The sequence below is a fragment of the Schistocerca piceifrons genome, chromosome 8 (genome assembly GCF_021461385.2).
Source record: "Schistocerca piceifrons isolate TAMUIC-IGC-003096 chromosome 8, iqSchPice1.1, whole genome shotgun sequence".
In the NCBI taxonomy this organism is placed as follows: Eukaryota; Metazoa; Arthropoda; class Insecta; order Orthoptera; family Acrididae; genus Schistocerca; species Schistocerca piceifrons.
In genome coordinates, this window is record NC_060145.1 from 408,255,451 (window position 1) to 408,270,305 (window position 14,855).

At 46.6% G+C, this 14,855-nt stretch overlaps 1 protein-coding gene across 1 annotated transcript in view; it reads right to left on the minus strand.

Moving 5' to 3' along the window:
- Positions 1-1,123: 1,123 nt before the first annotated feature.
- The window catches only part of LOC124711797 (protein yellow-like), an 82,053-nt gene continuing 68,321 nt past the window's right edge, over positions 1,124-14,855 (minus strand). Inside the window, exons 5-6 of the mRNA XM_047242019.1 lie at positions 7,383-7,728; positions 1,124-3,197 (exon numbers count right to left, since the gene is read on the minus strand). Of these exons, the coding sequence (XP_047097975.1) occupies positions 2,940-3,197; positions 7,383-7,728 (604 nt within the window). The 3' untranslated portion in view covers positions 1,124-2,939. The remainder of the gene's footprint in view (positions 3,198-7,382; positions 7,729-14,855) is intronic.

Genomic DNA, 14,855 nt, shown 5'->3' on the forward strand with positions numbered 1-14,855 from the left:
CTTCACAGACAGCTCTGAGCAAGACGTCCTGTAGCGTGCATTCCACCGACTCCAAACCACGGCCATTTACGACTTCAGTGGTTTCAAGCGAGATCTCATTGGAGGGCAGGGTGAAGGTCTGTTGTGTTTTCTGATGAAATCTGGTTCTGTTTCGGTGGCAGCGATGGCCGAGTGTTGGTTAGAAGAAGGCCAGCTTAGGGCCTCCAACCAACCTGTCTGGTGATAGACACACTGGACCTACACCTCGAGTTATGGTCTGGGGTGCGATTTCGTATGACAGCAGGAGTACTCTCGGGGTTACTCAACGCACCCTGACGGCAAATCTGTACGTCAGTCTGATGATTCGACCTGTCCAGCTACTATTCATGAATAGCATTTCAGGGATTGTTTTCCATCAGGATAACACTCGTCCACATACCGTTGTTGTAACTCAACATGCTCTACAGTGTGTCGACATGTTGCCTGGCTTACTTGATCACCTGACCTGTCTCCAGTCGAGCACGTATGGGACATCATCAGGCGGCAACTCCAGCATCACTGACAACCAGCATTAACCGCCCTGTATTGACCGACCAATGGAATTCCATCCCAAAAACTAATATCCGGCTCCGATAGAGTACAAAACATGCCCATTTCCATGCTTGCATCCAACCTTCTGGTGGTTACAGCGGTTATTAATACACCACCATTTCACATTTGCAATGACATATCTTTCACTTACATTACTCTGTGATCTTGCAGTGTTAATCACTTAAATATGTTACCTAGACAAATTTATTCACGAAATTTCGTTACTAAATGGTTCAAATGGCTCTGAGCACTATGGGACTTAACTTCTAAGGTCATCAGTCCACTAGAACTTAGAACTACCTAAACCTAACTAACCTAAGGACATCACACACATCCATGTCCGAGGCAGGATTCGAACCTGCGACCGTAGCGGTAGCGCGGTTCCAGACTGTAGCGCCTAGAATCGCTCGGCCACAACGGCCGGCAAATTTCATTACTCTAAATTAATTATTTTTTGGTGTTGTGATTTCTTTCCGTCAGTGTATTTGCTAGAGAGTGAAAAACAGGAAGGAGCATAAGGTGAACGGATAACGACAAATCGAAAACACAAAAAAAATGTACAAAAATTTTATTACTTTTATGTCGTCTTTTGTGTATGAATTACAGTTTACTTTCTCATCATGAAAAGTATCAATTTATACTTTAACAACAAAAGAAATATAATATTCCTATGTAACGTGGGAGCACCTGCCCATAGTTTTCTTTATATCTGGTTGGTACAAATGGTTCTAGTGAACTGTCTGCAGTACTTGAATGACAGAATGTCAGAAAAGAGACGATAAGGGCAGACAGAAAATGTTTAAATGAAGTATGGCAAATGCACGGGAATCGATTACTCAGATACAAAGTTCAAGTGTTTTCATATATGTAGACACGTAGAAACGAAGTATTTACTCACAACGTAATTTGGGCAGCTGATATTCAATACCTTCCTTTCTCGAAATATAATACACTTCAGAAAACATAATATAAAATTTAAGTCCACCTCTATCGGTTTGTGTTCAGCACCACATTTGCTCTCGTTTCCTGTGTATCTGTAAGTGTGTGTCTTAACGCCACATCTCTGTTTATTTCCCACTTGTATGTGGCTGTGACTCAATAGCTATTAGTACATCATTTCCCTGAACTACTGAACTGTTACATTCGTCAGAGGAATGATAGATTAGCATGAAGTCACACGGCAGTGACTGCACTGTTAATGGGAAATTCGGTGTCTAAATTTTATCGATAAAATTAGAGCACACAGACAAACGACTTGGTGATTTAATACTGGATACGCCCATTATCAAACATAAGGTCACTGAAACAAAAGGCATTTATAAAATATGTCGTATATGTCTTAAGTATTTACGTTTTCTGCACTTGCTCAAACTATAGCACATTTCTTGTATCGAAACATATAGCATTATAGCAAAAAGTGGCACATAGCAAACACGTATTGGACATAAGTGTAATATGTTGCAGTTGTTGCCTCCAGAAATAAAGGACAGGTACGTATTTCATTTTAAAGGAGTGCTAAGTTCCTCAAATACTACGGGTCATTTTAAAGGAGTGTTGAGTTCCTCAAATAGTACGGGGAAAGAATAACGCTGCGTTCTCATTCGCAGTTTTCACGCTGTAACTGTGCCGTAGCTTTTTCGTACTTCTTTTTCATGTTAAAAAGTGACAGTGTACCTCTAAATGGAAGAAAATGAGCTTACATATAATTTTTTAAAGATATGTGCGTATATTTTGGCACTTATTATCTTGTATTTCGCATGCAAGATTACTTTTTTCCATTTTAATGGACGTCCTTTTATTATGAGCTATTAACGAAAACATTTTAATTTGATGATAACGAACCGCAGAACAAATGTTTTTGTAGCTCATGAATAAAACAGTCTGTTCACCAGAGGAATATTCTGCCCCTCACGGAGATTAAAAGATTGGAACCCAGACTTTACCTTAAGCTACGTCCATCCAAACACACCTCACTGTTCACCGTAAGCGTTTTTTCTGCCAAAAGTCAGGTCTTGATGGACCTAAACCCACATTATAATTTGATACAGCAATACTGATGCTTTGATAGATTGGGTGCGGTGTGATAAAGGGTCTAGTCCTTTAATAAGGCGAGTTCCAAGTGCTCTTTTGACTAATCGTTGCTCCACGAGCAGAAGAAAAAAAGTATTAGAGTTTCGCCGACTAAGAGGTTTCGACGAGCGGAGACGAGAGTGTTGAATGAAAAAACATAACTGATGAAAAGTTCAGGTCCTCAGATGACTATATGCCTTCACAGAGTTGTTAGCATAACAATAGAGCGAGGAGGGGAGCTGAATAGAAGTGCTGCGCTGGACAGTTCTGCGGCGTCATCGTCGAGCCTCGGCGACCAACTACGCCTCGCAGACGGTGCCCTTGATGAGGTCTTTGACGGCCGCGGAGAAGATGCGGTAGTTGACCGTGTTGGGGTCGAGGCCGCCCTTGTACACGTAGACGGGCAGGCGGTCCGTGAGCACCCAGAGGGTGCCCTCGGCGTCCACCTTGAGGTCGTTGGGGAAGGAGAAGCGCTCGCCGTCGCTGACCAGCAAGTGCACGTTGGCCGGCTCCAGGGGCTTCTGCGTGTTCCAGCACGCCACGCCGTTGCGGTTCAGCTGGAACGGAAACAACAACGCAATGTGACAAACATTCTGACAAATATTCCATGAAATGTCAGGAGAACTGTCGGACAACTTTCTGCCATGATATTTCGGCGCAGAATCTTCTGACCATCTTTAGGTGAATACTGACAGCAACGGCACTGCGCTCAAATATTTAAGACAAACGGCGCATGCGCAACGCCAGCTGGACACACCACGCATGTGCCGGCGGGCTCTTAATTACGTGAGCTTAGTGCGTTTCCTATCAATATTCACCTGAAGAGGCCAGAAGATTCGGCGCCGAAATATCATGGCAACAAGCTGCAGACATCTGGTAGTTCCCGCGAAATTTTATGAATAATCTATTTATATCCGGATCCCGCTCCAGCTACTGCCAGGTCTAGGCGCTGATGAGTCCTCTCCATTTGGCTCGGTCCTCCCACCACTTTTCTTCCTCCACTTGCTGCCAGGTCACACGTTTCCACAGATATTCCCACTCCCATTTTACACTGTGTTCTTGGGCGCCCTCTAGGTCTTTTTCCATCCATCATAGTTCTTCCATAATTTTGGGGAGAGTCTGGCGATGCATACTCTTACCATGCCCATACCATATAAATCTCTTTTTTTCAATTTCTTCTCTCATACTTTCTTGTTTAAGGTCCTTTCTAATCTCTAAATTCCTTACTCTGTCCATTCTTGTTTTTCCCTTAACTGCTCTGAGAAATGTCATTTCCCCTGCTTGCAGTCCCTTTCTGCCATTGTCCATGTTTCTCCATCATAGGTGACAATAAGGAAGTAATAATTCTTATAGAAAAGGAGTTTCGTTTTTTCTAAAACTTCCTTAATCCAAATCAGGTGTTTTATTGTTTGGTAGAAATTGCCTCCCTTCTGTAACCTCCTATTAATTCCGTTGGTTATTCTTCCATCACTATATATTTCACTCCCTAAGGAAGTGAAACTTTCTACCACTTTGAGGGGTTCTCCATTCAAGGTAACATTTCCGTTGATCCCTTTCCCTCTTCCAACGCTGTTGCGTTCCTCCCACCTTTGAAGCTATTTACCCAGTTACACATGGTGCAGTCACATTACTGTAACTACCTGCCAAAACCTGAATAACCACCTCTTGCACAGACCGCTGAAGATGTGCAGGAGACTCAGTGATATTCTGGAAGGTACCAACAGGGCTGTGAAGCCATGCTGTGACCAGCTGCACTAGGTTTCTCTGTTGAGCATCCATGGCACGTATAGCCCGATCGCTGTGGTCCCGTAGATTCTCCATTGGGTTTAGGTCCAGCGACTTTGATGTACAGTAAGCTCATCCTGGTGCTCTTCGAACCACACACGCAGTGAGCTGTGTGACACATTGCATTGCCCTGCTGGTAGATGCCATCGTACTAACGAAAAAGAAACTGCTCGTCGGCGTGGACATGGTCCACAAGAATAGAGGAATACTTTTGCTGATCCACTTTGCCATCCAGGATGATAGCTTACTGAGGAAATGCCTCCGGTTTGGACCCTTCTGACGCTTGTTGCAGGGTGTTTGTTATCAGAGGTTTCACGACATTCATGCCAACGGCCTTCTGTCTGATGAAGCACAGAGCGTGATTCATCTGGAAAGGCCACCTGTCGCCTCTCGTGAACGTCCAGTTGCGCTATTGGCCTGCAAATTCCGGCCTTCTTCGCCAATGAGCAGCAGTCGCCATGGATGCACGAACCAGATATCTCCTGTGGAGGCCGACACGCAGCAACATTTACTGAACGGTCATTGAGGAGACACTGTTTGTAAGCCCTTGGTTCATCTGGGCGGTCAGTGGCTATTCGTCTGTACACATCTCTGTAGCCGTCATTAACTTCTGTCATCTATCGCACTTCGTGCACTATAGTTGCCTCAACACCGTTTTGGATCGTTACTTTTGCCGTCAAAAAATAAATAAATAAATAAAAATGGTTCCAAGCACTATGGGACTTAACATCTGAGGTCATCAGTCCCCTAGACTTAGAACTACTTAAACTTAACTAACCTAAGGACATCACACACATCCATCCCCGAGGCAGAATTCCAACCTGCGACCATAGCAGCAGCGCGGTTCCGGACTGAAGTGCCTACAATCGCTCGGCCACAGCGGCCATCTACTTTTGCGGTCAGAATATACTTTAACCAAGGCGGCACTCCAACAGGTTACAAACTTAACCATTTCGACATGCCTCCACCCTTAGACCGAAAGCCAATAATCAAGCCCCTTTTGGACATCAAATAAATTGCTCCGTTGCCGCATTCCCCTAACACACCTTATATACCCTCCACTGCTAATGCTGCCATATGGTGTCTGAGAGTGGTTACTGTACATTGATGTCGAAACTAGACGACGGTCTCTTTAATGTTACTGGACCGTCTGTAAGGTGGACTTTATACCATGGTGCAACTCGTCGTTTTTCACCCTCACAAACATTGTCAGATGGAGCCCTGGTCTACAGTGGCTCGTTACAGAGTGTCTGTATTCCGTTTCCATTCTGCTGCCGATTTCTCTTGTACTGCACGAATGCGAATTGACGGTGGTTCAATGGTTCAAATGGCTCTAAACACTACGGGACTTGACATCTGAGGTCATCAGTCCCCTAGACTTAGAACCAAAACTAAGACTTAGAGGCCAGCCAGAGTGGCCGTGCGGTTCTAGGCGCTGCAGTCTGGAACCGAGCGACCGCTACGGTCGCAGGTTCGAATCCTACCTCGGGCATGGATGTGTGTGATGTCCTTAGGTTAGTTAGGTTTAATTAGTTCTAAGTTCTAGGCGACTGATGACCTTAGAAGTTAAGTCGCATAGTGCTCAGAGCCATTTGAACCATTTGATTCTAAGACTTAGAACTGAAACCTGACTAACCAAAGGACATCACACACATTGATTCCGGAGGCAGGATTCGAACCTGCGACCGTAGGAGCAGCGCGGATCCCGACTGTAGCGCCTAAAACCGCTCGGTCACAGCGGCCGGCGACGGTAGTTCACTGCGCGGGGTAGCCGTGAGGTCAGGGGCGCCTTGTCACAGTTCACGCGGCTCGCCCCGTCTGAGGTTCTCGTCCTCCCTTGGGCATGGGTGTGTGTTTGTGTGTTGTCCTTAGCGTAAGTTGCTTTAAGTTAGATTAGATAGTGTAAGCCTAGGGACCGATGACCTCAGCAGTATGGTCCCATAGAACTTACAACAAATATTTGACGGGGTTCAACCCCTTCCCATTTACATCCGATAGGCATTGTTGTGTAGTCAGCGCGTACACAACTTTCCCAATAGAGCGCGTCCTGCTAAGCACAACAGCGCAGGCGCAGCGCTCGTCCGTCTCCGCACTACGAGACGGCGCTGTCTTAGAGACGGACCAAATTCTGCTTCCGCCGACCCGCGTATTAATATGTAATGCAGCCAATGAGATTGCTGCTAACGCAGAACCTTTTCTGCTCGCGGATCACACTCGCGCAGTGATACCTGAACGCTAGAGGTATTATAACAAGTGTACAGACCTCCGATTGGTCAGTCTGCATTAGTCTGTAGTCAAGTTTCAGTCTGCGCCTAGCAAGATTATCATATTCCTGTACACAGCCATGAAGATAAATGAATAGACACTTTGTCAAGTATCAGAGATATGAGAATAAGATTAACGTACCAAGACCAAAGGAACTTCAGATTGTCAATTGTAAATAGCATCCCGAACCAAGTTAAGTTATTTTTATTCTTGTTATTATTTTAATAAATGCGTGTGAAAATTAATCAAGTTCTGTTTAAAGTTGGTCACCGACAATCTGCTACTCTAAGCGTGCAAGTGGCATTTCTATCGTCTGACCTAACGGCAGAAGATAAACACGCCACGATAAGACCACGAGACATATTGCTGACACTCGCCTGCTTCGTTGGAGCGACAAGTCGAATAATCTGATGGTGTGTGTACTGTAGGTCTTACAGTACGCACACCACAGGCATCAAGGGTAACCCTTTACGCGACCGTCAGTAGATAGAAGATGCTGTTTTGCTGCATTTTTTTCGAAGTCAGCAAACCCGCTTACTGCAAAACGTAGTGCAACTGGGGGTGGCCATTCCAACAAGTGTCCTTTCCTCGAATACCGCCTGTGGCATCCACGATAGCCACAGGAGGAACGTAAAGGTGCAGGCGGGCAATGGCACAGTTTACCTTTTTGGTGTCAGAACGGTGATACGCACCTGCGTGAAGAAGAGCACGCCGGTGTCGAGGTCGAGGTAGGAGGCGGTGGCCTGCGTGTAATTGCCCTTGAAGCCGAGGTCCCGGTAGTGGTAGTAGGAGTCGGGTCCGGCGGCGAGCGCGGCCGTGCGGTTGCGCAGCACGCCGGCCGGCACCGAGAACTCGCGCAGGCTGGACAGCGCGTGGAAGAAGACGGTGCGCTCGCCCTGCGCGTCGGGCCGCGACAGCGCCACGCCGAACACGCCGTCCGTCCACTGGAAGTTGACGTCCTCCACGCGGTGGTTGCCGTGCAGCGGGTCGAAGTGGAAGTAGTGGTGCGTCACGCGCCACGCCTCGTCCGCCTCCCAGCTGCAAAAAGGGTCCGCCAAATCTGCAGGTCAGGCGGCGTCTACAGCTGTGGCCACATGACTGCTGTGCAAAGGAGGATTCGTAGGATCCCTTTCAGACTATTTCTCGCACACTGGACTCGCATTAGGGAGGACGACGGTTCAATCACACGTCCGGCCACCCTGATTTAGGTTTTCCGTGATTTCCCTAAATCAATCCAGCCAAATGCCGGGACGGTTTCTTTGAAAGGGCACGGCCGAATTCCTTCCCCGTCCTTTCCTAATCCGACGAGACCGATGACCTCGCTGTTTGGTCTCTTCCCCCAAACAATCCAACCCCAACTATTTCTCGACTGCACCACTCTCGAATAACACATGGGATAATTGAACAAATGGTTCAAATGCCTCTGAGCACTATGGAACGTAACTTCTGAGGTCATCAGTCCCCTAGAGCGTAGAACTACTTAAACCTAACTAACCTAAGGACATCACAAACATCCATGCCAGAGGCAGGATTCGAACCTGCGACCGTAGCGGTCGCGTAGCTCCAGACTGTAGCGCCTAGGACCGCTCGGTCACTCCGGCCGTCGAAAATTGAACATCTAAATCCTCATGTGCAAGCTCTTGTTTCTCTCATTTTATCGCGATGGTCAGTGGGATGGGATTCAACAAAATACTGCCGCATTCGATGGAGAAAGTTCTTGATTGAAATCCAGTGAAAACATCTCGCCACAACGAAATATCCACTTTGTTGTAACAAACCTACACAAAACGAGCCGCCGTCCTCTGAACTCCTTCGATGTCTTCCGATAACCCCATCCGATAAGAATCCGCGCAGTAACACTACATAAGAAGAAGACAAGCGTAGTATAGGCATGAAACTTCCTGGCAGATTAAAACTGTGTGCCAGACCGAGGCTCGAACTCGGGAGGTTCGCAGAAGAGCTTCTGTGAAGTTTGGAAGGTAGGAGACGTGGTACTGGCAGAACTGAAGCTGTGAGGACGGGTCGTGAGTCGCGCTTGGGTAGCTCAGTTGGTACAGCACTTGCCGCGAAGGCACAGGTCCCGAGTTCGAGACTCGGTCCGGCACACAGTATTAATCTACCAGGAAGTTTCATATCAGCGCACACTCCGCTACAGAGTGAAAATATCATTCTGGATACTATAGGCAGTCTAGTTACTTCATTGCGTCTTCTATGCTTTCTGCCAATAAAGGCAATATTTGATTCACCTTACTCCCATTCCAATTTAAGGTGTTCATGATGATAATCCCTAGGTATCTAGTTGAAAGGAGAGCCATTAAATTTGTCTGATCTATCGTGTAACTGACGTTTTTTAACAGTGTAAAAAGGCTCATCGGATTCTATCTTACATCGCTATATATATATATATATATATATATATATATATATATATATATATATATATCGCACCAAGAAGGAATTGTCCAAAGGGGACGAAAATCGGTAAATGTGATATACATGTACAGAAAAACAAACGCTTACAGTTTCAAAAAAATTGGATGATTTATGCAAGAGAAAGAGGTCCATAAAATGCATAAGTCAATAGCGCGTTGGTTCACCTCTAGCCCTTATGCAAGCAGTGGCTCAGCTTGGCACTAACTGACAGTGACCAGTTGACACATTAGAAAGTCTAAATCCCGAGCTGGTTTCGGGGTGCTGAGCATAATGCTCCAAACGTTCTCAATTGGGGAGAGATCGTGCCTGCAAGGCTAACTTAGGGTTGGCAAGCACACGGAAAAACACTAGAAACTCTCGCCGTGTGCCGACGGACGCTATCTTGTTGAAATACAAGCCCAAGATTACATACCATGAAGGGCAACAAAGTGGGGTGTAGAGTATCGATGACGTACCGCTGTGCTGTAAGGTTGCCGCGGATGACAACCAAAGTGGTCCTGCTATGAAATGAAACGATATCCCTGATCATCACTACTGGTTGTCAAGCCGTATGGCGGGGAACAGTCGAGTTCGTATCTCACTGCTGTTCGGGACATTTCCAGACACATCTTCGGCCTGAACTGAATGGAGTATAAATGCACTCAGTGATGATTCCCGCTTCGAAATAAGCCCTAATGACCAGCGAAATCGTGTCCAGAGGCGCCCCAGAACCCTTCCGCTGTCATCCGCGGTGCTCCTACAGTACAGCGTTATGTCATCGACATTCTACGCCTCGTTTTGTTGCCCTTCGAGGCAAGTTATCCTAGGCTTACATTTTAGCAAGATAACGCCCACCCGCAACGGCGAGACTTTCACCTGGATAACTTCCCGTAAAATACTAGCAACCATGCCTTTCCTGACAGAAAATCACGATTCCAGTTGCACAACTGAGACGATTCTCTATGGGCACACTATTTGATCAGAAGCCGCTTGCCAGGGACGGCGTCAAACGTCTTGAATTCAGTAAGAACGTTGTTCAAATTCCTGTCCGACCATCCAGATTTAGATTATTCGTGATTATCTTAAATGATAAGTTTGGAAAGGTCTCGGCTGATTTCATTGCCCATCTTTCTGCATCTCAAAGTATTTCGCTGTCGACTATTCGTTAAACTGTGAAAATTTGTCTACGTTTCTGATTAATTAATCAATAAAACACTCTACTACGGTAAAATACACCGTGAAACTCACTTGAATTCCGTTCAAAAGAAAAATGGCAGAGTACTCAAAATGCCGGGTTTCTTTCTTACAGCATTGCCATAGCAACAGTGGCAGATGTGAATACAAACTACGCTGTTTACCTATCGATTTATTTAACAGCATCAGCAAACAAAATTTACTCTGACGAAATGAATATTAAATCGTTGCAAGAAAACCTACTGTTGTGTTCTCTCTCTAAGCCCACTTCTTGTTCCTGTCAAGAATTCTATAGTTCTCCTCAGCGAAGTACTATTTTTTTTCTTCTTCGCAGTGTGTTGTTGCATTGCCGTAAAACAGAACTATGCAGCGTCAGTACAGAAACCAACATGTAATTTAATGCAAATATCTTTATCTAGCTTAAGGCGAGTTTTTCAGTACACTGCCCTTCCTGAGTGCTAAAAGTTGTATCCGCCACGTCTAATCATCTCAATATGTTGACGTTAGTGTTTTGAAATGATAAAATTATGAAAAAAAGTTTCCTTCTTCATCATTATCTCCTCACGGACGAATCCTTCATTTCCTGAACCGGTCTATGTTTTTTGTTGATTTTCCTCTTTTTTGCTAGCGTAAATCTCACTTAGTACCCCACAATTGTTTCTAGAAACCAATTAGGAACATGAGGATAGCTTCGCGTAGCGTGCTAATAAACACACCACGTTTCTATATTAAATGCAAGGGTATGCAGACTAACTTTACAGTGCCCAAGTCACTTTCCTTCTCCATTCATTTCAATTCGAGTTTTTACTCCATCTACACTGATGAGCCAAAACAATACGACCACCTGATTAATAGCTTGTTTGTCCGTCTTTCGAACGAAACATCATTCTGTGTATCAGGGATCCGACAGTTTGGTGGTATGTTTGTGGAGGTATGTGGCATTAGATGTCTACACACACGTCATGTAATTCGTGTAAATAACGGGCCGCCGATTTGCGTAAGCGGTGATGGCGCCCGATAGCGACTCAGATGGACTCCACAGGGTTTACACCGGGCGAGTTTTGTCGCCGAGACACGAACGTAAGTTCGCTATAATGCTCCTCAAACCACTGTACCATTATACTGATGGGAGCTGAAGAAACGATTTAAAGTTTGTAGTGGAGCCGAGACTTGAAACCAGGTCTCATTTCTTACTAGGCAGGTACGCTAGCCATTACACCACCACAGCATCATCGCTGCACGTACTACCCCAGTCAAATGCCGCCCCTAACACAAACTTCAGTTCAAATCTTCAGCTTATTTTCCTCTTCTCAGATCGTCGCTACTGCCAAGGCTCTCCGGTATTGGAATAGCACCCCTTTTAATTCATTTCTTCAAATTCCATTATTACCGTAGATAAAGATGAGACTCAACTGTCTCGAGGAAAATTTAATTATATCAAATCCGTAGCTCACTTAGCACGTCTCTGATTCCGAAACATACACTCCTGGAAATTGAAATAAGAACACCGTGAATTCATTGTCCCAGGAAGGGGAAACTTTATTGACACATTCCTGGGGTCAGATACATCACATGATCACACTGACAGAACCACAGGCACATAGACACAGGCAACAGAGCATGCACAATGTCGGCACTACTACAGTGTATATCCACCTTTCGCAACAATGCAGGCTGCTATTCTCCCATGGAGACGATCGTAGAGATGCTGGATGTAGTCCTGTGGAACGGCTTGCCATGCCATTTCCACCTGGCGCCTCAGTTGGACCAGCGTTCGTGATGGACGTGCAGACCGCGTGAGACGACGCTTCATCCAGTCACAAACATGCTCAATGGGGGACAGATCCGGAGATCTTGCTGGCCAGGGTAGTTGACTTACACCTTCTAGAGCACGTTGGGTGGCACGGGATACATGCGGACGTGCATTGTCCTGTTGGAACAGCAAGTTCCCTTGCCGGTCTAGGAATGGTAGAACGATGGGTTCGATGATGCTTTGGATGTACCATGCACTATTCAGTGTCCCCTCGACGATCACCAGTGGTGTATGGCCAGTGTAGGAGATCGCACCCCACACCATGATGCCGGGTGTTGGCCCTGTGTGCCTCGGTCGTATGCAGTCCTGATTGTGGCGCTCACCTGCACGGCGCCAAACACGCATACGACCATCATTGGCACCAAGGCAGAAGCGACTCTCATCGCTGAAGACGACACGTCTCCATTCGTCCCTCCATTCACGCCTGTCGCGACACCACTGGAGGCGGGCAGCACGATGTTGGGACGTGAGCGGAAGACGGCCTAACGGTGTGCGGAACCGTAGCCCAGCTTCATGGAGACGGTTGCGAATGGTCCTCGCCGATACCCCAGGAGCAACAGTGTCCCTAATTTGCTGAGAAGTGGCGGTGCGGTCTTCTACGGCACTGCGTAGGATCCTACGGTCTTGGCGTGCATCCGTGCGTCGCTGCGGTCCGGTCCCAGGTCGACGGGCACGTGCACCTTCCGCCGACCACTGGCGACAACATCGATGTACTGTGGAGACCTCACGCCCCACGTGTTGAGCAATTCGGCGGTACGTCCACCCGGCTTCCCGCATGCCCACTATACGCCCTCGCTCAAAGTCCGTCAACTGCACATACGGTTCACGTCCACGCTGTCGCGGCATGCTACCAGTGTTAAAGACTGCGATGGAGCTCCGTATGCCACGGCAAACTGGCTGACACTGACGGCGGCGGTGCACAAATGCTGCGCAGCTAGCGCCATTCGACGGCCAACACCGCGGTTCCTGGTGTGTCCGTGTGCCGTGCGTGTGATCATTGCTTGTACAGCTCTCTCGCAGTGTCCGGAGCAAGTATGGTGGGTCTGACACACCGGTGTCAATGTGTTCTTTATTCCATTTCCAGGAGTGTATATTGCTGAAAGATGACATCGCTGTAGGGGAAGGCATCAACTATGAAGGGATGCAGGTGTTTCACAGCTGTCTGCGTGTCTTCGATTACTACAAGAGGTCCCATGAAAATGCAGGAGAATATCTCGCATAGCATAATACTGCTACCACTTGCCTGCGTCGGTGGCGCGCTGCACGTTTCGAGCCGCTGGTCACTTTGATGACAGCGTTTGCGGAGACAATCAGCGACCTAGTGTAGCAAAAATGTGATTCACCGGAAGAACCGACATGTTTCCATTGAGCGACGGTCGAATCCCCATGGGTCCACGCCCACTGCGATTGTAATTGACGATGTCGTTGGGTCAACATGTGTAGAGGTCAAGGGTGGTCTGCTGCGGAGCTCCATGTTCAACAATTTACCATGAACGGTGTGTTCTCCTAAACACTTGTACATGCGCCAGCATTGTGCTCTTTCTGCATAAATGCCAAAGACAACCATCTATCCTAGTTTACAGAGCAGACAACCCTGCGAAATCCACGTTCTGTGAAGAATCGTGGACGTCCAACCATTTAGCACCTAGTGTTGGTTTCACTGTTCTTCTACCTCTTTCCGTAGATGCTCACGACAGTAGCACGTGAACATTCGACCAGCTTCGCCATTCTCGAGATACTCGTTCACAGATTCTGCGTAATAATAAGGTGCCATTTTTCAAAGTCGTTTATGTCAATAGATTTTCCCATTTGCAGCCCATAGCTTCGCTAGGGTGACCTGTCCTTGTCTGCACTGCTTACATACATTTCATAGCGAGTCACGTGCTCGCAACGCCACCAGGAGGCATCTAATGTCGCGGTGGCAATGGTCATCATGTTCTGGCTCATCAGTGTATAATGAATGACCTTGTTGTCAACGGGACTTCCACCCTGGTGCTGGTTTCTGTTTGTACATTTTGCTTTTGAACTCAGGTGGAGCTACGATAGGTTACAGGGAGTTCCAGCGAGCGTTGCGTGTAACACTGTAGAAAGGCACTTATTTTGCGTTATGTCCTAGAAACTCAAATCTGTAATCTAGTTTGACATGACTAAAATGAGTTTATGTGTACACCGTGGACAGGCTTTAAAAGAAATTTTCTCTTCTATGATCACCATGGTGACCGAAAACCAATGAAGCTGATTTGTCACATCGTTAAACAAAAAATATCTGAAAGAAATATAGTATCACCAATCCTTTGTCGGAAATCTTGAAGAAGCTGACGAAAAGGAGCATAGAAAAAATAACAGTGACATACTGGCCAAAAGCGTATGCGCTCGTTAAAAATACTTAAAAGAACATAGCGTTATGATGCTCTACCATTTGGCGCATTCCCAGTTCAACTCACGAATATAGCGTGGGAAGAAAGATTGTTGATAAAGCTCGTTGTAACATTAAAATCCTCTCATTTTCTCGTGACCATTTTTACATCTACAGCTATACTCCGCAAGCCACCTTGGGCTGTGTGGCAGAGAGTGATTGTGTTCCACTGTAATTCCCCCCTCCGCTCCCCCCCCCCCCCCCCCCCCCCCTCCCGGCCATTCCCTGCTCCACTCACGAATGGCACGTGCGAAGAATGGTTGCTGGTAAGCTTCTCTAATTTTATGTTCAAGTTCTTTTACCGAGATAGACGTGGGAGGAACGTAGCCT